At 37.5% G+C, this 26,701-nt stretch overlaps 1 protein-coding gene across 3 annotated transcripts; it reads left to right on the forward strand.

Moving 5' to 3' along the window:
* The first annotated feature begins 563 nt into the window (after positions 1 to 563).
* Positions 564 to 19,261, forward strand: FAM204A (family with sequence similarity 204 member A). 3 transcript variants are annotated; one of them, XM_065639477.1, is made up of 8 exons: positions 564 to 604; positions 1,100 to 1,429; positions 2,406 to 2,496; positions 3,054 to 3,087; positions 3,687 to 3,789; positions 5,545 to 5,634; positions 16,352 to 16,458; positions 16,804 to 19,259. In XM_065639477.1, the coding sequence occupies exons 2-8, from the start codon at positions 1,193 to 1,195 to the stop codon at positions 16,853 to 16,855; spliced, it is 714 nt and encodes a 237-aa protein (XP_065495549.1). In that variant the 5' UTR covers positions 564 to 604; positions 1,100 to 1,192; the 3' UTR covers positions 16,856 to 19,259. The 3 variants fall into 3 exon arrangements, with proteins under 3 accessions (XP_065495549.1, XP_065495550.1, XP_065495548.1); XM_065639478.1 differs by lacking the exon at positions 564 to 604 and adding an exon at positions 611 to 977 and having other exon boundaries at positions 3,690 to 3,789; positions 16,804 to 19,261; XM_065639476.1 differs by lacking the exon at positions 564 to 604 and adding an exon at positions 611 to 977.
* Positions 19,262 to 26,701: the final 7,440 nt, after the last annotated feature.

Below are 26,701 nucleotides of genomic sequence, written 5' to 3' on the forward strand. Positions count from 1 at the left end.
AACGAACAACCTTACAAGGCCTGGGAGTTGCATTTTTGAGGTTTTCTCTTTACCACCCTAACCCGAGACACTAGTGGGGGCTTTAAAAGTGTTTTCCCATCCTTGAACACTAAGGTTGCTGACCCTCGGCATTCTGTCCCAGCATAAACACTTCGGTATTGCATAAATTCCAAGGTTTTCTTTTGGAATAGACGCTCTACTCATTTATGGCAACTAGGATGGTCTTTTCCTCCAGAGCACTGCTGTTAATTCTGACAAAACCACCTCACTCGCACGTGTTGGGCCATCAGATCCCTCCGGAGCCCTCCTGGGTGCTAGGAAGTTGCTCTGTTCTCTCAGAGCTGTCTCACTGCGACAAGGAGGAGCAGCCCTATGTCCCCAGCGCCTCGGGTGAGCACCCCCAGCGGGAGGGCAGCGCCCCCTCCCCGGGGCCGGGTCTGGGTCCCGAACCCCGACCCAACACAAGCCGCCCCGCCCGGCCCCGCAGCGTTGTCATGGAGACCAGAGAGGCCGGGCTTAGGGCAGCAAAGCGCCCGTTGATTGGCTGCGGGGCAGAGTCCAATCGGCGGGCGGGGTGTTCCGGCGGTGCCAAGATGGCGGCCAGGTAAACACGGCCGGGGGGGATCTCGGCGGCAGGTCCGCGGGCAGCGCTGTGGGGCCTGCGGGGTCGGGAGCTGCCGTGTGCGCTCCCCGCCCCGCTTCGGGGACGCGTTTCCTCCGGCGCTGCTGTCCGGGCTTCCCCGGCGCGGCGGGCTCTCCTCTCCGGCCGTGCCCGCCGGGCGGGAGGCGGCCGCGCTGTCCTGGGAGGGGGCCGCGCTCCCCGCGGAGGCAGGAGGGAGGCGGCTGCTGCCGTATCGCCCCGTAAACTGGGAGCAGCTGTAAACAAACGCGAAGCGACGAAACTGTAAAGAACACGGAATTAAAAAACAGAGCTGGTACCTTCTGTGCTTAACTCTACTTCACTCCTCTCTGAAATAGTAAGTATTAGAAGCTTTGTAATGTTTTTATCTAAAACATCTAACGATAGTTAACTTTTCTCGGTAGAAGTTACAATATATCTGACGATGTGTTTTGCTGTTTCTGCTGCTCTCTCCCGCAGGCTGGTGATGTTTTCGCTCGGGACGGGTCAGCTCGGGTAGCTCCGATGTCTCTGCGGTGACTCGAAGGGGCTGGGACTTGCTTGGACTGGAAGATGTGGAGCGGGCTGGTACCGCCCGGGATGAACGAAAGTGACGTTGACTGCAGTTCTGATGAGGGAGATGAATCACGCAGTTCATTGTCAAAGGAAGATACAAAAGAAGATACTGAAAGAGTTCAGGAGAATGGACCTGAAAGTAATGCTGTCAGCGAACCCGTTGTGATATCTGTGACAGGTGGAGAAAATGAATCTCAAACGTGCCCTTCTGGAATTCCTTTAAACATGTGGAATGTGGGTATTGCTACAAGTCTCCAAATGTCCAGAGCATAAATGCATCATACTAAAAATCAAATAGCTAATTTTAAAGTTACAGTAACTCAATGTTGAAGAGTCAGTATACAAATCTGAAACGAAATAAAATGATCTAAGTGCAATCATCATAATATACCTTAGATTGTTTCAAGCAGAGTGGGCAGGAATTTAGATAGGAAATGAGTGTAACTTTCCCCCGTCTCCTAGTGCTGCGGTGATTGAAAGCACAGCAGGGAGATGTTTGGATAACTCTTGTTGCATAGAGATTTGTGTTTTGGTGGTGTGTGGGCTCTGTGCTTCTTCATAGCTGCTTTCTGCATTAGGAGGGATTTACAGTGAAGTGTATCAGTCACTACTGGTGATGCATCTCTGCGTAGACATGTGCCCTTCTGCTTTCTGTAGGGGTTAGTTGCAGGTGTTCAAACTCATAGTTGCTTATACCTCTGGAATTCCCAGTTGCATGCAAAGACAGAAAAAATAAATATAAAGAAAAGCAATCTGTGTTTTAGGCTTTTGAGTTTTACCCCCACCGGTTGATCCTTGTCGGTAGCCTGCTGTGCAAGGTCAGAGCTGTCAGTAATACCTGAATTACAAACTGCCAGTGGGGCAATAACAATACGTAGAATAGCTCTGTAGTGCACAACCAGCATCAGTGTATTCAGTGTCATGTCCCGTGAGAAAACTGTCTGGTTTGAATAGTCCTGGCATTTAGGGAGGGCAGAAAGTCAGAGAGAGGTGATGAAAGGTTAGAGCCAGTTCTACATGATCAGCATCAGAGTTGGATGTTTTCAATGCGTAAATTTTAATGTTATAGATGATAACAAGGTACTGTGGATAAATAAAATGTTGGGACGTTTTCCAGCATATTATGGTTTGGATTTTTCTTTTTTTTTTTTTTTTTTTTTGGTGGGGAAAAGATGTAAAAATACTGATTTGTCTTTTCTTAATCTTGTAGAAATTTCTGGAGCTGCAGAAGAAAAACCGTGAAATGAAAATCGAAGCAAACCAGAGAAACAAAAGCCGAAAAAGAAAGCGCCACAGAAAAGGTGTTTTATAGAATTACAGAATTTATTTTCTCAGAATGGAATTAATATTAAATACATTGGAAGTGGAATTTGCTGTCTTTGAGGGGGTGTGCGTGTTGCTTGTTTTTTTGCTTTGTGGCTGGTGTTGGGGTTTTCTTTGTCTGTTTTGTTTTACCAAGAATTCAATTCCTGAGTAGATGTATTCTGTTATTGAGGATTTTATTTTTCCAGTTGCATACATCACTTGTAGGACTAGGTGGTAAATTGTTGCTTAAAGTTTAATTAATACATTTATCCTGTGTTTATAAAGAAGGTAGAACTTATTTAATACTAATTTATAATGGCTAAGTGTATTTCAGTAATTCTATAAAATGTACTTTTGTGTATTCTGGTTAGAACTTCTTCACAGATATTGTAGGAGGTTCTCTATATGAATAGTGGTTTAAATCCCCATGATTATTGGGTAAAACTCTTAGTGTGTCAGCCTTTCAAAGGAAATGTGGCCAGTTAGAGTTCTGTTAACTTTGTTGGATGCTGTAGGGTATTACGGTGTAATGTTGGATTTTTTTTTTCCCTAGAAAAACAGAAAAAGGACAATGAAGTGACTAAGAGGTATAACCAGGTCAATGTGATTATCTGAGGTCTGTTCTTAATATTGGGCCAAACTTGTAAAAAGCTTAACTGCATGTATGGCCAAAACTGAGCTTTGAATGTCATGTAAAATATCTACTGAAGTTGTCCAGTGTCTCTCTTGGGCAGGCTGAGTTTTATACCAATGATTGTCTGATAGACTTTATTGCTTGATTTTGATAATCAACAGAAATGTGTTATTTAATGTAACTTAAAATTGACTTAATGTTATTTCTAGTGATGTCTTACATGTAATTGCATACAAGCTCCTGTTCAGCCTGCTCCTCCTCCTCTTCCTCTTTTTCCTCCTTGGCAGTGTTGGGTTAATGGTGGGACTCTATGATCTTAAAGCTCTTTTCCAACCTAAATGATTCTATGATTCTATAAGCTTGATTTCAAGATTGTGGAATTACAGAAGCAGAGGGGAAGGAATAATTAATTTCACTTCTATTAAAAACGGTGTATGGGCGAAAAGAGCATGTCTGCCAAATGGAAGAATTTATTTTAGTATTGAAAATAACATTACAAGTTGTAGAAAGGCAACTGGTTATATTAATGACTTTTTTTTTTTCTGTTTTCAGTAGTCAACAGTTGGTAAATGAAGAGAAATGGAAAGAACTTACACAATACTTTGGAATCAATGACAGATTTGAATCACCTGTGCATAGCAGGGCTCCACAAAAGGTGACTGTTGATACAAAAGCAATGTCAGCTTGTACTTGGGAGTAAAGAGCTCAGCCTTAACTGAGATAGGAATAAAACTGATACTATTTGAGTAAACGATCAAGTCACTCTGAAGGAGGATGATTTTGTACACATTTTTAATGCATTTCCTTTTGGATATCACATGAATCATACTTGGATGGAAAGGTTGCTATGCTTTCTCTTGAGCCACTATCTGTGCTTGTTTCCTGTCTGGTTTTGTTTTCTGTTATCATGAGAAACAGAAAACTTCATATGCATTGTTTGCCCCCCCCCCCCCCTTTTTTTTTTTTAAATTTTTTCCCAAGTCATGTTTCAGCTTTAAAATATGTCCAGTAAATCATTTAGTTGACACCAGTGGCTATAGGAATTAGAGGGCCAAACCTACCATACAGCTTTACTGGATTTATAACACATTCTGTCCATAAATTATTATTGTGTAACTAGTCATATTAGAACTAACTGGTACAACATGATGGACAAGTTAAGAAACTCATTATATTGTGATTTCCTTGTAGCACTGTTTGTTCTGTAGCTGTTCTAGTAAAGGCCTGGATAAGCTATGACATCAAATGTTCAGCTAGCCTCCTTTATGATAAATCTTATATTTTTCATTTGCCTAGAGTAAGTTTCTGCATGCAGGTCATGAGATAGTTTATTTCTGTCTAAGTTCTTTTGGTGGGTATTTAGTTGTCATTAAATTGCTCAGGATAGATCAGGAAAGAGGCCCAAAGTGTTAAAATGTTCTCCTTGTAAGTTCAGAGATTTTATCACTAGTGGAACGTGTCTCATTAATTTCAGAAAAAGACATCTAACAGAACTGGCTATCACTGCAGCTTCCAGTTGTGCAATTTTTTTTTTTCAACTTCCATCTGAGTAATTTAAGTGCAGTATTTGCAGATCACTGTTTCTCAAGAATTCTATTTGTTTGTTTGTTTTATCTTTTAAAAAGTGTATGTTCTGAAACTGTCAAATGTGTTTTCTTTAGCATCACTAATATCTAAAAGCAGTGAGGCTGTAAATTGTCTCGTCGCGAAAGTGTTTTGTGAAATTTTGAAGTCAGTGCCTACTGCTATGCTACCCTTCTGTATTCCTTCAGAAGTTTCCAACTATAATTTCCAGTAAATATTTACCTTTTTTGTTACATTATTTGTAAATGTTGTTAAACAAGTGATGTTATGTTGATCATAAAGGTTATTTTCTTATTTTTAGAGGTTAAATTCTGAAGCTTTTTCATAGTTTTCCATAGGACTGCTAGAATCTGTAATTTTTTAGCACAGTGGAGTGGCACAATGCCAGAACTCAGTTTTTGGATAAAGATAAGATCTTAGAACTGTAACGATACAGTGGTAATTGCCATTCTTCATGTTACCTGACACATATATTTCACATTTTGTTTAGAAAGCTCCAGGGATGGAAGAGATAAGACAGATCTTCAGATGAAATTTTATTGTGACAGGCATAAACTAGTCCGTGTAATTTTTTTAACCTACAGTATTATCCTGCATGTAAGGTGGAACTAATGCAATGATTTGTGCTCAGGCAGCCTTTCAGTGAATTCTTAATTATACTGTCCGTTACAATACATAGACAAAGTGATTTGTGTTACATAGAAATTACAGGTTTATGCGGTGTCTTAAAGAATTTTATGAAAGAAATATTTTTAGAAAGGAGATGCTCCCTTTAAACATGTTATTTCTTTATTTGTCCTAAAGATATTTGCTTTTGTTTTTCTAGTCTGGCCTTGAACTTAGCATAGAGAAGTCTGTGGCTGAAGGTGACATTGATAAGGCCGAGGAGCTGAGTGACAGATTAGCCACTCGTGAGGTAAGTGGGCTGTTAACAAAAGCTCTGAGGAAACATTTAGTTTTGTACATCTGTACAAAAAGTGTCATAAGAAAAATAGCATTGGAGATTGTTTGGAGCATCCTTCCTATTTCCTAAGCAGATTTCTGTCAGTGATTGAAGGATTTTGCTGCAGATCTTGTAATGCTTGTACAGCTCTAGCCATGTATAAGAATTGGAACTACAACCGTGAAGGATCCCAAGTAACTTGCTTTAAAGCCTTCCTGCCGACTCCACAACTCAGAGGAGTCAGTAACTTGTCATCTGTATTGAGCTTTTGATTTTTCTGCATGTTGCAAGCCAAGAAAACAGGAGTAGGATGTTCCCTTCCTGTCAGTTACCTGTGCCTCAGGTTTTTCTTTGCATTCCTTTCCCAATAAGCTTGGGAATCCTGAAGAAAGGTAGATTTAGCAAACTGAGAGCAAGGCGTACCCAAATAAGGCCAGATACACCTGAACTTGTATGCCAGTGCTTTTTTTCCTTTGTATTCATGTGATCGGGAGTTGATGGCTGGAAGAATTCTGAGGAAGAATGGGAATAGTTGGATGTCAAACATTGCTGTAGCCTTAGAATGATGTTTATAGAATGAATGGATTTTTTTTTTCTCCTTGTCATCATTTTTTAGTATATAAATGTGTATCTTAAAAAAAAAAAGAATCCAGGTGGGAGAAACTCTGTTTTTTCAAGATATTGTCTTGTTAGTTGGTGTATCTGAGTAATTTTATGGAGTCTATGCAGCTCTTTGCTACAAAAATTGGACCCTTTACGTTTGTGTGTAATGCTGAGTGGATACTTAAACTGGTGAGGAATCTACCAGATACCTCTGGTAATTTCAATTTCATGTAAGAAATAGTGCAGAGATGGTAGGTGGTAGCATCTGAAGTACATAACTCACACCTGTGAAGGCTGTTGTGCCCATTGCTATTGGCACATGGAAAAAAAATAGGATAAAAAGATAGTTAGAATAGTTTTGAAGCAGGTAAGAAAAAATATCTAAGTGAGTACTGTTTGAGGTGGGTGGAGAAGCTATTATTTTTAAGTCATCTGATTTATATAATTTAAACTATAAATATTCTAGATTTATATTAGAAATGAATTATATAAATTTTTTTGCTTTCATTCCTCTATCTTGCATATTCTTCCTTCTTCACAGAGGTAATAGGTATTTTCTGTCCACTATCAAAATTCAAAGGTATTAGAAAAGGATTAAGAAAGGAAAGACAAATTCTGAATGCTTCTCATTCTCGTACAAATATTTAAGATGTTTCCCAAGTACAGGGTTTCAAGGAAAGCTTTTGCAGATTTAAATCTTTTTAATGCAATATAATACAATATTCTGATGGCTTCAAAAATAGATGGCTTTTGAAATGGGAAATAACGGTTCTTAAGGTTCTCTAAGATTAGGGAAAACTGACTGCTTCTCAGTGCTGTTCTTGCACAATCATTAAACACCTACATTTAGTCACTCAGGGCAGTTTCTAATGACTGAACTCTTATCTGCCTGTTCACCAGCAATCACAAAACTTATTGACAGTGACTGGAATGTGTCCTAATGTTCCCTTTAAGTCTGACCAGCTTCTTCTGTGATACCACTGTATTACCTTTCACGCGTACAACATGAAAAACACAGTTCTCCTTCACAAATGTCATTATCCCATTTACTCTAAAGTGGTTAGAATACCATAATCAATAAAACATACTGAGGTTCTAGTGCAAATTGTTTGACTATAAAAACAAATTAACGTAAGAAGTTTTAAGGTTTTGTAATATTTATGATAAACTGTTATCTGATTTCGGTAGCCATGGGATTGTACGACATCTAGCACATCCCAGGTGCTACAGCACTGTATTATTATTTGTGGAACATTAGCTCCAAATTGTTGACTTTCAAATATTAGCATGTTGTAATTCTGAAAACAAAATGCTTGGAACATTATTAGTATTCACAGCTTTGACTTGGTTTTGGTTAAGTGGGTTTATCTGAATAAATAGTATGTTGAAAGAAGGAAAACTCAAATGACTCTGGCTCGATCTCATGAGGAGTTCTGTCGGCAGAATGCATGTGAATTCTCTGGGGTCCTCTGCTCTTGTAAAGATGTGCTACGTGGCGTACTGCAAGATTAATTTTTCTTTGTGGTTTTAAGAAGCTGTATTTTTTTTTTTAATGGATCTTACTTTTTATGTTAAGGAAATAATTCTGTCAGTGCCTAATTCTGATTTGGTGAAGAGCTGTCGAAAAGCATTTGATTGTGGAAGAGGTTGATTCAGAAATCATAGTTTTGTATACTAGTACAGTTAATAAAAAATTGCTTTCGTATTGATTCATCACTGCTTTCCTTCTCTTTGCAATTTGAAGAAATGTCCCTTTTAAAACTCATTTTACGTAATACTTATAAGAAGTGAGTTACTTTTTAAAGTGACTATTTGTATCCCTTTAACTTCCAAATGCAACACAACACTGTGAGCAAGTCAGGCACGGACTTATACTATGGACTGAAGTACACCACTTCTGAGGTATCGAGAAATAAGTGGATGAATTTTTGTTCTTTTATCTCAACTTCATCTTTTTATGTATAGTTTTCATTTTTCTTGAGCAATGTTGCAGGGCTGGGGGCAGGGAGTGGATGAGAAACAGCTGCTGTCTGTTTGGGGTACAGCCCCCCTTGCAGCCCTGTGAAAAATGCTAGGTGGGTAGGTGTTCTTTCTGAAATCAGGTGTATGGGGTTTTAATCGGCACTGTTTTCTTTTGCAAGAAGCAGTGACTGGAACCTGCTGATAAAGCTTTTGCTTTGAGGCACAGATCCCAGAGTTCTTAAAGCCGTTTCCTGCCTTAATAAGTGAAACTAATTTTTGATGTATAACATTTATAAGCCTGTGAAACTGATAGGGCAGCTTCGGTATTTAGAAAAACGAAGCCAAAAATAAACAGATGATGAGAATAGGCAGTAGAAACCTGTCCTAAAAAGCGAAGCAATGCCAAAATGATGCTGTCAATATGCTATCACTATGACACAGTGAGAAAAGGTTTTTAAAAATCAGGTTCCTTTAAAATGAGTGATGATTTAGGCAATATGCATAATCTAGCAGCTGCAAGTGGATCACTGAAGTTTGCATCCTAAAAGCCTAAATGATACTGCTTCAAGGTTTTGGGTCTTCCGGTTTCCATGTGGTACTTGTTGCAGGTTCTTTAAGGAAAATAGTATTGTACTGTTGTAAATGAGGCTTTGGGCAATATGTTATGTGTTGCTTTCTTCTGCTTTGATGCACAAATTCTGATTTTAAACCAAAACGTCTTAATCAAGTAGCAGTCTAGGTTTTAGAGTGAGAGTTAGAAGTTAGAGCTTGGATGCATGAGGCTCTATTTACTAGGGACTGCATGTGTAGATTCACACGTAACTTTTGAGACTAGCTAAAATGAGTTACCTTTTTTTTTTTATTGGCAGTTGCATTTCTATTAAATAAATGAATTGTACTTATGTGGTGATGATGATATTCAGTGTAATCTCTTGGCAATGCTCACTATAAAGTATAACCCCTTGTCTCCTGTTGTCATCCTAGTTTGTGGGCTAGAAAAGTGGTTGCAGGAAGTTTGGGAGTTCTCAGGGTAGCAGATCTCTAACTGTGGATCCTTGGCCATCCCCACTGCATGTTCTGTTCTGGGTGTTCTGCTTCACTGAAGAGTTCTAGCGATCCTGAAATTCTTAATTGCATTATTTTTATATAGAGTGAAATTCTTCCGGAAGGAATACGGGCATGTCTGCATTATGTTGTACAGACTAACTTAGGCCATCAGTAACTTACTTTCTTCAGCCAGGCTGTTTGTAGAACCGGTCTGGCTTGGGCGTCTCAGTGCCGTGCTGCAGTTACAGTACATGTGGTCAGCACTCTGATAAATTTGTGTTGAGCATCAAGAGAATGCAGGTGGGTCATACTGCTTAATTGTAATTCACTGTGGATTTTTAAATGAACTGTTAGAATTATTTCTTTAACACGAACAGCATAGTACTATTAGTATCAAATAACTAGCAATTCATTGCTGTGTATGTGGTATAATACGCACAGTTAAGGTTTATTATTGTAATCCAGTTGCTGTCTTTGTTAAAACATCCAAGGGCTTTCAGCATTGCCAGAGAGTCCTTCACGTTTTAAAGTTCTGCTTTTCAAATGCAGAATGGCGTACTTAAAGGTAGCGCTTCAACACTGCATTTAAGGATGACTTGTTTAACTTGAGAGATGCCAATAAAAGTGTTAATACTAATGCAGGAGTTACCCCCAAAATTCTGAACCTTTTAGAATGACAGTTGTTGACAGAATGAAGTGTATGTGGACAATGAATTGGGCTGAGAGAAAATGGTTTTCTTGGTGATGCTCTAGGATAGGGTAGTTGAGATTTAATGGTGGCCAGTAATTGGATATGTAGCTTGGAACAGACACTTGGAATTATATCAACTTTTTGAAAAGCCTTTTGGGAATAATATATTGAAATTAATTGTTCCTACTGTATGAGTGGGAATCATCCTAGATTTTTTTTTAAGAATAAATGTTGATAAATTAGAGCACTGTGACAGTGTGTAGTTGGAGGTGTTTATCCTTTTGAGTCAGGATGGTATGTGGAGTTATCTGGGAATTTTACTTTGCTATAAATCAGTTGCAGTTTGGAGTGATCCTTGTAGAAGTTCTTCTCCTAATTAAACCAGAATTTTAAAATACTTCCTCCCAATATATAACCTGAAAATATTTTCCAAGCTTTTTGTTCCCATAGAGAGATTTTTTTCGTAGTGCTTTTGTATTGAAATCATTGTGTAGTGCCTCAAGAAGCAGAATGCAGATTTCTTATGGCTCTAATATTCTGAGAACTAATCTGGCTAAACCTCAAACTTTGCATTTGCTTGTAGTTTTTATGTAAACTGCCTGGTAGGTAGGTGCCACATTGTCTAAGAGTTCATTAGCCTCAGGACTGTAACTTGAACATGCTAAAATAATCTGGACCATATTTGACTTACCTGTCAAAAGGAACTTTTAAAATATTTTGTAATTTAGTGTGTTAAATTACTGGAGTAGTTGTCAGTCTCTAAATAACACAGGCTTTTTGACAGCACTGTTCCTAAGTCCTTAGCTCAGTGGCTTCTGGCATTTTGGTGAAACACTTTTTAAAAGCTGCAATTTATAGGGAAACTATGGTATTGTAATCGAGCTTAAATGAAAGATCTACATCGTAATCGACAGCAAGATCAGTCCTGCTGTTGTCTTCAAAATTTGTTGCGTCAGTTTTGGCCATTTTATAATAATCAAATTAGTATCTGTTGTCTCTAAGTACCCTCTAGCTGTATAATTTAGAATGGGAAGTACAGGAGCAAGGTTGTATGTTGTAGCCAGTGAGAACCATTCTGGAAGCTTTTGCCCAGTTGAAAATCGGGGTCAAATATGATTGATCATGAGGTCACACGCACGTTACCGTTTCCGACGGACAGGTTATAGTGCTTGATGCTCTTTTCTTGGTAAAATAGTTTCGTTTTGAAATTCTGTGCAACATCCACAATTTATCACAGTGCTTTTAGATACCTGAGGAGATTGATGTAATTTTAAATGGTATGTAACCAAGCACCAGTTAATTTGGAAAGCTTCCCCATTGAAGGACCTGGGGTGGGAGGGTGGGAGGGTGGAAGGAAGAGTTTATTTTTGTGTCTGAAGGATTTTCTTTCTAACAGTCAGCAGAGGTGCTTCCAAATATCTCTTCATTGAGGTGGTTTTCTTTTAACCTTTGGAACATGGCAGGGTTATCACCTAGAATTACATTCTTATGCTCCCTTAATTATGTATATCTTTTCCTTAACAAACCTTAAAAAAAGATTTCAGATGTTACAAGTCTAATTAAAGAGACAGACAAAGCACAGTTTATACTGTAGATTTTTTCTGCAGTTCAATTAATCAGCATGTTTTCTCTTTTAATTAAAACCATTTTAGTAAATTAAAGCCCACAGCAAAACACATATATAATTTGTTTGTAATTAGCTCTTAATTGGTGGTAGTTGAAGCTTAGCACCCTTGGTTTCTTTCTTCATGATTGCCATTTTATTAGCAGCCAGTCATTAATTAATCTTTTTTTCTAATTAGCTTATAAAACTGTTGATGGCACATTATTGTAAATGTGATTTTAAGTTCAAAGCTTGTTAATAAGCTTTCTTACTTAGAAGAACAGAGATAAAGAAATTGCTGAAAACAGTACTACAGTTCTTTTTTTAAAACCGCCTTTCTTATAAGGGGACTGTGTAAAGCATCTAACAGCTTATAGTTAATTTCTTAATGCTGTGTTTTCTCCTGAATGGAAGAAGTTACTTGCATTTAAATGTTTAAATCTAGCAAAGAGCTTAATATAAGAACAGTTTGCTGTCCTTACTCCATTACTGCACCATCCAAATATAATTTGATGTTGTAGTACACAGCATAAAAATACAACAAAGGTATTACAAAGTATTTTACAGTGGAAGTTGAGCACATCATTGAAAGGGGACAATTTTCGCTGCAAAATCCACTCAGTATTCTTGTTTGCTTTATATATTTTATATACGTCAGCAATGGATAACATTCCATAACATAAAAGGAGAAAATCATTGCTAAAGGCAAGCCTGAAATAACTAGATTCATATTTGATGAGCTAGAGCTTCTGTAGGTTTTGTATTTCATACCTAAATATTTCTGGAGCAGTTCTTGAATGTGTTGTCTCATTACTTGTATCATTCAGGGTTTACATTGCACAGTCCTGTCTTGAGGAGAAGTCTTTGCTTCATGATATTTCATGTTAAATATCTTGATTTTTCAAGGGAATTTTTCTGGAAGTTACAGTAGATTCTGTTGTGACTTAATAAAAATGTTTGCTCTTCTCCCTGAACTTTACATACTATTTCAACTTCAGCCATTTCTTTGCTTGTTTTAAAAGTGTTTTATGATGCTGTGCAAGAAACACTAGAAAGGGATAGCTGACAAGGAAAAAATTAAAAATTGGATAAAAAGTAAATGAATAATGTCATATTACTAAAAAGATGAGAGGCTAATTTGTGCCGACTTTTTGCTAATTTTGTTCAAGCCTCAAAATGAGGAGCTGTCACCCGTTCTGTGTAGCACTGATGACAGTGCCAATGATCCATGAAATAAGCTGCCGCTGGCTTTGTTCTGATAAGAATGAACAAATCTGCACAATGTACGGCTCCCAGAATCTCATTTTCATACTTGCATGCAGGCTAAAAGAAATAAGCTGTTTGCAGGCTTGATTAATCAGACATTTGAGGGGTTTTTGTCTCTTTGATCTCTTTCGTCTCCTAGGTAACTTGCTTGACATTAATGTTGAGCTTGAGTAAAGACAATCAGGAATTGTAGACCAAACTGATATAAAAATTAAAGACCTTAACACTTTAAGTACTCCAGTAATGGTTCCGCTTTACTTCAGAAAACATCTGTTTTCATTTAATTAAAGAACAAAAGAGAATGGCATAAATATTTTTCATAGAGACCTGTTATTCCATGAAAAGTTAAAGTATGATAATTGGTATTTTTTAAATAAATGCCTTGAAACTGTTCAAAAAGAAGCAAAGCTTCAGAGATTTCTTACAAGGTAACAATTTCAGATGAGTAGGAAATTCATGGAAAATAACGGATAAGGAATTTTCACTTATGCTACATTAAACATCTAGAGTAAGATATTTGACGTGATTATTGGTCAACTTTGAAATGGAATGGTCTTTGCCCTGTAGAAACAGAGTTATTTTTTAAGTTTGTCTTAAAAATATATATATTGTGTTACAAGGATGAACCATTATATCAGCTTTACTCCCCAATATGATTTACACACTTTAAACCTGTAAAATTGAAAGGAATTTAAAAAAAAAAAAATGTCGCAGTGCGTTTGCTTGAGGTTATGCAGACGCTTTTACAAATCTTCCAAGTGGCTGTAAAGATGAATGCCTCAAGGGTCTAGCCAGGGCCCTGCTTTTCCAACCAGCTAAAGCCCTTATCTTAAATCCAAGCAAAGTACCATTAATCTTTTTGAAAGACCTTTTATGGCTTTTAATATATCCCAAATTAGAACATTTTACACCCTTGGTTCCTGAAATATGGTGATAAAAAGCCTTTAGAGCTTAATTTTCCTTACTGCGTGCTCTGACCAATTTGCAGTTCTTTGTGATAATGTTTAGACACCTTAATTAAAATGCAGCAAAATATTGGATGTTCTATATGGAAAATGCTGATACTTTGACTACACAAGAAATTGTTGTATATATTTTTATTCATGCTTTCTTACTTCTTCTAAGATTGTATTTTATTGAGTTATCTGATGACCTGAAATGGTTTTTTATAATGTAAAACCCATTGACCAAGCCTTTATGGATTTCTTTTGCGGCAAGGGGGGGGAAAGTGAAGATGTATGTCTGCGTGTGGGTGGGAGCAAAAAGACATTTAGTCTGACTAAAATGTTTGTTTTTATATGCGACATATTTGTTTTCCTGTCTTGAAAATTTGACTCTTTGTAGCCTAGAAATTATAATATAAATGCTGCAAAATGTTTCCTCATTTGCTTCCACATACAGAGGTTGTTATTGTCCCTTTTTTTTCTGTACTTTTCAAAGATGGAGGAACTCATTCTGTCTTCTGAGAAATACAGATCAAAAGTTTTTTCTTCGGAACTTGTGTTGACCTCGCTTGTGTGTATTTGTGCGTAAGTGTTCAATAGGCCACTGGAACATATTTTAAGGAGACATAGTAGGAGTTAATTTTCAAGTATATTAGGAGGTAAAACACAGTTCAAAAATAAAGGCATGGTTCTCGTGATTGACTTCAGCCATCAGATTGCTCTATTTTTTGAGTTAATTAGTTCTGTTTCAATGAACAAGTAAACATTTTTTTAATATTTTAGGTGAGTTTTCTTAAGCATTTTTATGCTGCAAGTATATTTAAGTTAATAGCTGCCCTTAAATGTTAAGTGACAATACAAATAAGAGAATGTTATGCTCTAGTCTTTGACTTGAGATTTGGCAGTTCAGATGTTGGCACTGAATTACTGATTATATAAAATGAAAGATGAAGTAGCTAATAATATTAAAGTTTTGAAGTGTCTGGTCACATGAATTATTTTGTGCATCCAAATGATTCCATAGGTACATATTTATTACCTTATAGCATGCAAATAGTAGATTAAAAACTTGTTTAGCATTCTATATTTTGCACATATTCCCTTTAAAATATTATGCTTTTCTTAACTGTGGTGCCAGTGCTTAGAGCCTAAAACAAAGCACAGACTGTTGTGCTTTCTGCCTACCTGCATGTAGCCTCTCAAACCCTTCAGCAGAAAGGCCACATTCTTGGTTCTTGAACCCTGAAGGGGCCATAAGGTAAATAGCTTACAGTGATGCTCGTTTGTTTTGCTTTGTTAACAAAATGGTCAGGGTATTGACCTACCTACAGGGTAAGTGTTTGATGGGAGAGCTGTAGAAGATGCGAAGATACATCCTTGAGTTCTCTCTTGTCCTATCTGGACAAAACGTCTCTCAGAGTAAATAAGAATTGCCTGAATAGATGCCGCAGATTATTGAAATGCATGACCATTAATAATGGAACTTCAACCAAAGTTAAAAAAAAAAGTGTTATTTTGGGTCTCCTGTGCCTCTCATTTGATGCTCCCGTGACATTTTGGGGAAATTTAGAATATCCGATCAGAAATATGTGGGCTAACTTCAGTAGGTATTAGACTGGATGAGAAGAAAACCTGTTTGTCCACATCACAGTTTGTAGGGGTTTTGGTGAAATGAATTACTTGTTTGTCTTGGAGAAAAATGGTAACTTTTGAGACCAAATTATTCCTTAATTCATAATTTAGTTGCAAATAATGTCAGATCACGATAGCAATCACAAAGTGTAACTATAATGAACAAGTTATGAATGCTGATTAAGGAAAGTAATCCAGACATAGTTCACAGTACCTTCTTCCATCTTTTCTGTGTTATTCTTTTTCCCCCTGCCTTGACATTCACTAAAATGAACTTAATTCTCACAGCATGAGTAAGTTTGTGACAGTAAAGTAGTATTCACCTACAGCCTATGATGACCTTATTTGAAAAGCATGCATATTATCACACTAATAATCTAAAAACTGGTAATGTGAAGACCAAATGCCAGATGGACTCTAAGGACACTACTTAATTTACTTTCTGGACAGCCTGATTAAAACATGACTGCTGGTACTGCTGGAAAATGTGTGGTCGTAGCAGTTCTTCCTGTATAAAACTGTCTTTTTGGGTGGTTTATGTACTGGTAGGACCTGATACAAATGTGTTGGCACAGCTGAGGTCACAGACTGGTCTTAATAATGGAGATTACCTGTGCGTGTATATCTGTGTCTATATATTTATTTTAAAAACAAACAAACAAAGGGATCTAATGGGCTATTGCCCTTTGCTTGTATTTCTTGAAAAGGAAGGTTCGGGTGGAAAGAATTGCTTGCCCCAGGATCCCACTCCGTTGTATTTCTCTCAAGGGACATTCTTGCTCATCCGATCTAATGTTACAGCATCAGCCTAACACTTGAAAGATATTTTAATATCTATTGACTCTTGAGAAACAATATCAGACCAAGTAATTTGTGAGGCTTAAATTTCACATGAGCCATTTGCATCTATTCAGTTTTCCTTTGTTCCTTTTTATGTCTTAGCTTGGTGTGAAAATTGCCAAAGCTGCCGCTTGCCGCAACTTTGTAAAAGCCAAGCAAGAAGCAGAGGCTGCCCAAGAAGCTCGAAAGAAAAAGAAGCTTGCTTGGGGGTAAGTCATTTGAGTGTGGAATTAAACATTGTGGTTTCATTGGCACTAAGTGTATACAATGCAATCTCGGTTAAATGTTTTCTTAGTTGAAATAGGCTTGTGCTAATCTTATTTGTTTAGTTTAACCTTGTTGGGGTTTTTGTTTTTTCTTAGCAGTGTTTCAGATGGAAGTACAGAGGCTTTACCAGAATTAATGTATTGGTTATATGTCTACATTTACCTTCATGTCTTTATTACCGTATTAAAAATATGTGGGGGTTTTTTTGTTATTTTTAAGAATAGTATGGTTGAATACCTGAAACACATGCTCATGATTTCTAATGGTTTTTTTGTGGTCTTTTTCAGATTTGAAGCCAAGAAAAGATGGGAAACAAAAAGCAACATGGGATACATGTAATCCATCCTGTTTTCCTCTGGAGTCAAATACCTGTTTTTACTTGAAGAATCTTTGTGAGCGACTTCTTAAATCTAAACACACAAAAAATCCACAAACAAAACCCAACACATCAAATCCCTTGTGTTTCTCTTAATGCTGTTAGACTGCAGTATCTTGTTTGGGGTTTTTTTATAATGTAGCAAAAATACTATCTAAACATCTTAAATATAGTATTTTTCTCCAAAATGTGAAAATCTAAGATAACTAATTGTAGAATGCATTTGGAATCTGGTAGAGAACTCTCTAGTTAGAATAAAATACTTGGTCAAATGTGTTTTGTGGTGCACTGCAGTTATAATATGCCTGGATATAAGGAGAGGAGTAAGTTTTCCTGCTGAAGTTATACAGACTTAATGCAGTAAATACTCCTATTCTGATTGCTTGAAAGTTGGGGGTGCCACTAGTAAAGGAAAGCAAAACCACTCTACCTGTTTAAAACTATTATTTACGCATTTATGGGCTTAGTAAATGTAAACAGAAAAAAATCTGGCTGAAAAAAGTCCATCCTCCCTCTTCTGGGAGGATCTGGTACTATTTGTCATATCCTGCTGCCATTTTCTTCAGAATGTTTCCAATTCCCATTTTCCTTCCCAAGAACTCAAGTCTTAGAAGTCCCCGTTTCTTTGAGCAAATAAAGTATAGAAATACCTATCTTGAAAAATATCTGAAATATGTTCTGCATTTAGCTGCACCCAAGAAGCAAATGCAGATTTTACTTCAAGTCAAATGTTTTACAGATCAATTAGGATTTGAATGTTTATGTTATGAGATTTTAACAAGAATTTATGATAATGTTTCTTCAAAACTGTTCTCAGTGAAAAGTAAGGACACATTCAGAACTAATAACTTTTCTCCCTGAAGCTCTTGCATAGACATTTAGTCACCACAATGCCTGAATTGAATTGGTAATGTAAATGTCAGTTATTGTTAACCAAGATTAATATGTTTCAGGCCAAAGGTATGGTATTAGCGTAATAGTGATTTACTATGTAAGTACTTGAGGCTAAAACAACTTGCCAACAAATAGCAATTTGAAGTCTTACAGCACCAATTCTGAAGAGTTTAGGTTTGCAGTCCAACATGGAATAGTGCATTTTTGTTCATTAGCCCTCAGGATGTTTGATTCTTTTTCATTTTTAGCAGAAAATCGTATTTCTTTCACAAAGATGAGAGTTTGCAATATGGTAATCTGCAGTTAGCTGTAATTAGTTGTGATGACAGAGTTGAATACAATTGCCAGGCTTGTAAATCAGGGGCTAAACAGGTTTCTGCAGTATAACATCATAAATCTCATGCTATGGTTTACAAACTGTATTAGCTTTAGAAACTTTGGTGTGGAAGGAAGCAAGTGATATATATCTCTTTGTGAAGTGATTATGAAGGTAAATATGTTTACTTGCATAAACAGAGATTACATCATGAACCTTCATCAAGATTTTTCTCAGTTTGAAATGTTCCTGTCCAAAACTTACAGGCACTCTGTCCATAATTCAGTTATTTTTTTTATGCAGCTGGCAGATGAGTGTTACAGCTGATGTTTGTGCTTGTTGTATACTGAGAAGCAGAATGATGCTGATAATTTTGTGCTGAAAACATCAGCAGTATTCCAGTAAACATTTAAAAATTGTATATATTAAACAGATGCTATATGTTTTCTTGCAATAGTTGCTTTCAATAGTAACAGTATTTTAGTGAAATAAAGATCTTGATCTAAGAATCAGTGCTGTTTGATATGAAATAGTGCTTTGAAAGAAATCCAAATGCTCAAAAAACAGCTATTGTCTGAGAACTTGCCACATTGTATTTATTGCAGCAGTGCATAGCCAGCCACCCGTAATATTTTTCATTTAAAATAACCAATTAGTTTTATATTAGGCCATTAATAATGTAACTATTTAGCAAGTATGCAGAATATTTGCATTGGGTTACTTGTGGTGAATTTAAAAATTATCACACTTCAACTATTTTGATCTACCTCAAGTATTTGCTTAGAATATTAGTTTAATTCCCAGAATTATACCATGTTCAAAAAAAACCCTGATTAACAGAGAAAATACAAAAGCCTAATACAGCTTTATAGAGAACATCTGAATAGATAATAAATGAACTCATAACTGTACATTTAGTAAACATCCTCCTAAACTGCTGATCTGATTCTAAGGTGTCTTGCATTCGTGACACTTTTTTTTTTTGTGAAGTAGTTTTGCTATGTGCTGTGAACCTTGGCCAAACAAGTAAAACTGCATTCTGAGATTTAACTGGTTTTATAATAAACAGTGGTAAAACAATCCAAATGCTTATTTCAGTTAACTGAAACCTTTTTAATCAGCTTAAATATATAATCTCTTATACTGAACTAAATATGAGATGTAATAATAATTTTTTTAGCAAATGAAAAGTTTGCACTATCTCCTTGTCTGACTGAAATTATGTATCTAGAGGAATGCATTAAATTATTAATTTCAGTGCAAACCTGTTATGAAGCCAAATATTTATTAGGAGCTCATTTGATGATACCTCGAGTTGGGTAACAGTTAAATGGCAGCCTTGCCTAAGCTCCTTCCTACCCCTCAGAAGCCTTGAAAAACCTAAATGCATGCACTAGTTCTGCCCCAATTTTTTCTCCCCCAGTATTTCATATTTCTTCCAGCTATAGTCATGGTACCGTCTTGGATATCCTGAATAGTCTTAAGTCATTTGAAGAAAAATGTCATAGCATCCCAAGTGCAGTTCTCCAGAGTCCACAGAAGAACTAACTTTGAAAAGGGGAATGTCCTCTGACAATTGTGCGTCGTTCTGTGGACAAGGGCTGGATCTTGAGCTATCTGGCCAGATCAAAGCAGGCTCCGTTCTGTGCCAGTAAGGCCCTTAACAAAGTTTATTACTTGGGTACTGCCACACAGTGAGGTGGTGAGATTGCTTATGGGTTTACAACAGACTCGGTCAATGCCAAGTTGATGTCTCTGGGCACTGTTTCACTAAGTGGTGTAAATGTTCCTCGTTGTATGCTTCTCACATTGGTGTCACTTTTTCATTTCTACTCCCATCTGGGGATAGTCCAGACTCATGTTCTTACAATTTTATTGCATTCTAAGGCCTACACAATTGAAAAATAAATTATTTATCAGCTCCTGTGATAAAATACAGCCAGTTTGAAGTTTGACAACAGCATGCTAATATAATTACTAGTATTTCTTAATACTGCATTCCTGAGCTCCTAAACCAAAGAGTGGCTGCAGGGACAGTTTGACAGATAAAAACATATATATAGTTGTTAGAACTTTAATGGTTTTTTGCCTGCAACCATAATCTGTATCATTATTTTTTTAGTTTAATTCTGTTGGACAAGTTTCAAAGATAAATATGGTGTGTAATAAGCCTCTGCAGCCTCTAATTTGTGAAGGAGTGTCTGTCCAGTTAATACTTGCTCATTGAAGCAAAGGGTTTTGAAATAGCTGAAGTACGAACTGTAATTACTGATGTCTGTTTCCTATTCACCTATGGCTTCTGGCATTTGATCAAAAAATGTATTGCTTAATCTCAGAGCATTCCCCACTTTCAAAAATATTTACTTCATGAGAATTGTACAGCACTAAGTGACCTCAGCAAAACCAGAGCAGATTTTTACTTAGCATGGATTGTATGTAGTCAATCCTCCAACAAGTATTTTTCCTGTTATTTTTGAATGCTGGTAATTTAGATATGCATGTATTTATAATCTACTTCTAGTATAAGTTCAAAGCATTTTAAAAAGTATTAAATAGATTAATAATGGGGTGGGCTTTTAACTTCACAAATGGTTAAAAAGAATACAAAGGTTGAGCAACTTGTGCGATGGCCAAGCTGGCAGCAAAGTGGTGAATGGAACCTCCTGCTGTGTGTGCAGTTTGTCATGGCTGGGAGTAACATGGAGAGAGAAGTCTTGAAGAAATGTGAGCAGGTGCCTAAAGCTCTTTGAAAGCCACTGGGAATTGGGTACCTCGTTACCATCTGTCCTACTGAGAGGGTAAAAAACAGGGATATTGGGTGCAGATGTTCCAGGCATCACAAGAGTAAGTAGAAACCCTAATTTCATTTGAGAAGAGTTGTCATCTGTCTTGTTGAAAAATGCCTGCACTGCTTTGATCTGCCTCCAGCTGTGTTTATTATACCATCAAATCTTGTCTTCCCAGTTTCCTGGGACTGTGTGTGACAGTTGAGTTTTCTATTTCTTTGCTTAGAATGAGACCTGAAATATAACATTTTCTCCTCAAACCATGAGTTAAACAGATACTAAGAAATGCAAACAGCCAACTTGGTATACAAAATGAGCTCTACAGGTTTTGCATGTGATGGTTCTTATGCTCATTCTTTGATTATGTTCATAAATACGATGGGCACCATCTAAGAAAGGAGAAGGCTATTTTCAGTGAAAAGATGGTGTCATGCCAAGATGTTGGTTGAGTTCCAAATCAGAGAAGCATGTCAGTTATTGAATCATCATCCTGACTTACACAATACATTCATTTCTCTCGGCATTTCACAGGTATGCTGCCTGCTTGGCTCACACAGATGAAGTGACTTCAGGTTAATGTAAAGTGACCACAGATAGAAATGATGAGTTGTATTTCTGCCTTATGTGTCTCAATGAACTCGCCTTTCACAACTTCTGCTGTAACTTGAGTGCAATTCATGTATGTAAGAGAAAAGATAGATATGGAAATAAGGATTCTTACCCAAATGAGAACTGGCTGCTTTCTGATAGCCGAAGAGGAAGTTTTATTCATCCTTTTCAGCAACATATCTGAAATGGCAAATATATTCATATACCCCAAACAGCAAATCTAAGTATGGAGTAAAGTGTAATGCTGCCTGTGGAATCTCTTGGCTCAATGGTATTTATAGTATTTTAAGGCTGTGTAATTGGTTGCTGACCTTGTGGGATCTTCCTCAATACTGAAATGCTAGTTGGCCTCCACCAGTAGAGACCATTAATTCCAAACTATTAGCTGCCTGAATTTAGTAGAACTATCCAATGAGACAAGGAGAAATAATCCACATCTTCTCTAATGACTGAGATGATTCTGTGAAAAATCATCTCTATCTTCTGCATTTGTGATGAAAAATCATTGCATTATTTTGTGAACTGAAAAGATTCCCAACATAAGCAGGGGGCACTGAGATTCTTTTTTTTTTTTTTTTTTAACATTGATTTGCCTTCTGCAGAATTTATAAAAATACCTTTTCCACAATTATATTCTACTTATGTCGCCAGCTCCCCGAACTACGCTCTCTGTAATAGCATAGGTTTCTAAGAAAGCCCTAAATAAAACTAGGTAGAACACACATTGGAAGGTTGACACGTGGCATGATTCAGCTCCTAATTACCATCAAAGAATGTAGCATGGAGCTTTTATTTTTCCCAGAGTTAATGAAGAGAGCGTTGAGAGCAGCTTGCTAGCAAGAGCTGTCCTCTGTTATCTGTGGAAGGGAGTACACAAGCTGCGAAGGGGGAGAATCAGCCAAATGGGCATTTCCAATTTGAATGCTTTTCTCTTTATAGAAATATGCTTATAAAATGTCTTCCACTCTCACCACAGCAATGCCAAGGGCCTTTCCTGTAGAAATGCAGACATCACAGAATACCCTTTGTTAAAAATTATTTCCTTTGCTTCTCTCACTATGTTTTTTCTTTTTGTTTATTCTAACAAACAACATTTTAAAATAAGCTTTGCTTTAGGTCACTTTAATTTTTATAGAACAGCTCAGAGAAGGGATTTGGGTGCACTTTGTCAAGCAACAGCATGTTTCTCCAGGCTCCATGGGGCTGCTGTTTCACGTTGTATCTTCAGGAGACTTTTTGAAAGATCTGCATCCCAGTTTACACCCTGAAGGGGACTCTGCCATTGGGGTCAGGACTTCAGGTTACCCATGTCTGGCGTGTTTGAGAAGTTGCTCCTTCCTTTCCAATCACTTCTTCCTAAAGGAAAATGTGTCTTATTTTTAAAGTAGTTCCTTTCACTGATCCAGTTTGGAGAGCAACTGCATAAGTGGTTGGATAAGGCTAATTTGGGGAGTGGCAGAATGGGGCAGGGAGGTGTTAGCAAAAGGAAGGCTGAGCTTCCTTTAGACAAAGAAAGAGGAAGGGAATAAACTTCTTAGACTGACATTATTTCAGGTCATACTGTACTCAAGGGCCCCACACTCTCTTATAGTCTGACAGCACTCCCATTGGAATCAGCCTTTGTTGATTTTTATAGCTGATGATGATGCTGGATGTTGTGTTAAATACAGATTTGAAGCACAGAATTATTTGATGTAATTTTTTTTTTTTTTGATTTATTCAAAAAGCCCATGCTCTAGGAATATATTGCCAGACTCTTTCATCATGAAAGTGGCACAATTTAGGCACAGACTAATCTCTGGGGATATTCTACTGCCCTCAATCAAGAAGAGCCTTTACTCCAAAACTGGTTGCACTGGAACAAATAAGGGTGACAAAATGTATATGAAGACAAACTAGACCAAGACATGGACCTGCATTTGCTAAGGGGAACAGATATTAGCTGCTATTTCAATGCTGAGTGGAGAAGGGTGTATAAATCTAAAGTCTGAAGGCAACAGTTAGGTGGAGAAAATGAAGCAGTCACTGCTGTGTTTGGTGCTGCTAAACATCATCTAGCACTTAAGTGCCGGTGCAGCCTGTATAGAAGGAGTTCTACGTGTTAACTGACTCACAGTGCCTGAGCCCTGTTCTTCTGCATTAATATTCATTGGTCCTAGTACCTGCATGTTGCCAGGCTTCAGTCAGGTATGTACAGAGCCTCAAAATGTCATTCCTAGTCGATTTACTGGCCTCCATCAAAAGATCTGGTCCTTAGCTCTGAGGTTTCTGGAATATTGGCTTTCTCACAGTCTTGAGTAAGATGAAGTGGAACAGATTGTGGAGGAGTTTTTCATTGAAAGCTGCAAGGGAGTGTTGTGAGATGTTCAGGCTTCAGACCCTACTTATTAGATGCCAGGAAAAGGGTATATTGAAGATGGAAAACAAAGAGAAACCTTACAAAAGGAATTGTGATCAGAAAAGGCTGGAGGACTGGAGCTAAAGGAAGGCAAATGATTGGTGGAAACTCTTCCAGCTCTGCTGATGTCAATGGTGAGATAGTTTCTGTCTAATAAAAACCAGATGCTTGGTTTACGCAAGTTGAGAGTGCATGGCTTGCTGTTATTGAGGTGCAGGGAGGTACTAAACAACTCACTCAAGGCTGCCTGGCTGTTTATATTTTGGCATGTGAGCTCTAAAACTCAATACAACTAGTGCTGTAACAACAAAAAAGGCCTTCCCAGACATGGTTTTGTGTTGTTGAGTCAGGCCTTATCACAGCTGCTGTGTCCCTTTCGTTACCCTCACATAAGATAACCAGATGACTGCTACCAGAGGTGCACCAGCCACCATCCCTAATGCTGTAGCTAGGCTGGTAAAAACTGGAAAAACTACCAAATAGACCATGCACCAGCACATCTTCTGTGCCAGCTGGGAGCAGGTACACCTTCATCAACAGAGTTCTTTACCTTAGGAGGAAGTTCATGGATTATACAAACAGATCAGGTCATCAGTTAGTATAATCTTGTGAGAATGTTTCTGTAATCCTGAATGTCTTCTGAAAACGTCTCCCTGTGGTAATATGATGTGGAAAATAAAGCTGTAGCATAACCTCTGCTTGTCATATCTGAGCTCCCCCTGGTGTAGATAGAACATGTACTGCTTGCACAGATATGAACAAAATACAACTTGAGTTGTATTGCCCCTGAGTCAAACGCTACTCATTCCATGCACACAGCTCAGAGTTAGGACTGCTATCTCACAAGGGCCCAAGTATTAGGCTAAATACTCTTTTTCTTCCAAATAAGAGCACAGGCATGTTAGGAAAGTTGGCCATGGCTGTGGAGAACATGACTCAAAGGATAGAGAGACCTGATCTCATGTTAATCATAACCAAGCACAGGCAGTGACATTTGACTTTTGCACAGTGAAAACCTGGCAGCAACCCTTGTGACTCACAAGTAATCTGTTATAAGCACCTATTTTCAGTTGCTCATAACCCTTAGGTCTTAAATGTTTTGCCTTTGTCCCAGATTGAATATTTTCAATTGACTTAATTATTGTTATAAGTAAATGTTAACTAGAAATTTATGAGCCATAATCACATCTAGGATGCAAATTTTTTGTTGAACTAGATTTTTGGGAATAATTGTTAGAAATTCACAATTTTTCCCATGTTATTTATGTCTTGTGAAATTAACCTATTTTGATGACATCTCAAGAGCTGTATAATAGTCGTTGCACTAATTTGCTAGTGTGATATGCCACAGACAGAACATTTTCTTACCAAGACTGAACAGAAACTTTGTTTGAAATCTTTTGTATAACCCCATATTTCAGATTTAGCATAATGGCACTGCAAATGTTAATGTACCTCAGTTGATATTTATAGCATTGCTCAGCAATGCAATTCATCATATAAGTGTAGAATTTTACTTCTACAAAAAATAAGTGGAAGCGCTTAGGTCACATAGACTCCATTAGAAATAGGATGTCCATCTAACAATAGAAAAAAAAAAGTGTGAATTTATCTTGAGGATAAATGGTTACAGATCTATTGAAGCAAGCAGGCTTTTTATATAAGTGGAGTTGCACATGTTTTCTCCAGGGATCGATTCAGTCCACTTTGCCTTTGTAGTCTATGCTGAAATTCTTCAAGATAGGAAAAACTTGCAGAGTATTTGCATGTACTAAGTGCCTGGCATACATCAGAGTCTCTACTTTTCACTTTTGCTAGCAGTACAATCATTTAAAATTAAAGAAAAAATAAAACAAGTAATTAATCCTGTATGAATGTTCAAACATTCTGTTACTAAGAGTTATTTTCTCCCCCTAGACCTTGGACTTCCTCTGTGCATGATCCAAGAAGGCAAGTAAAAGTGCTTTCCAGGAAAATAGAGTTTTCAAGTACCCTGATTGTGCTATGATACTTGCTCTACCTGAATCTTTTTAGATAACAGGCATCATGCTGTCTTTGGTATATTTATCTCTGATCGAAGACCAGGGGAACATAGAAGTGGCAGTCAAGAAACATATTAGGGGTGTATATACAGTTTGTGATAGTAAGATCAAGGGGAACTTGTGAGACGGAGAATTTTCTTCATCTACAAATTCAGCTGTGCTCATAATAAGATCCACCCTCACAAAGGAAAAAGAATAATCTGAAAAAACTCTCTCCCCCACCCTCTTGAAAGGACAGTCTCATCTTGTTTTTAATGTATGGATTGTGACTCTGGATATTTTTCAACGGTCTTTTGCAGGCCAGACTGGGATCATCCTGTCCTCAATCTAACCTGGCCAGCAACCAGGCAGCTCCAGTCCCAGATCTGTGCAGCTCTAGAAGCACAGTGCTGTGTCCACTCTGTTAAATCTTCTGAGAGTCCCTAAGCCTTGTTTGCAAAAATCTAGATGGACATTCCTTAGAAGATCATAGTTCAATATTCAGCACTGGCACCGTTTCACTGTGAGACCCTGGAAAAATTGCTCCGAGCCAGATTTTTAAACATGCAGAGCCATCCCAGAGCCCACTGCTAAAATGCTACTGATTTTTTAAAAGACACTGCTCAGTTGCAGTCTCTGGTTTTGCCAGAGGGTATATTTAAAGCCACTCAAACTTTGACGCTGCCTCACAGGGAGGCTATGAATGAACTTGTGCATTAATCCCTAAGTACAGGCACTCTCTTTTTGATCCAGTGGAAATTTAATTATTTATACAAACCGACATG

Source organism: Caloenas nicobarica, chromosome 7, assembly GCF_036013445.1.
Source record: "Caloenas nicobarica isolate bCalNic1 chromosome 7, bCalNic1.hap1, whole genome shotgun sequence".
Lineage (NCBI taxonomy): Eukaryota > Metazoa > Chordata > Aves > Columbiformes > Columbidae > Caloenas > Caloenas nicobarica.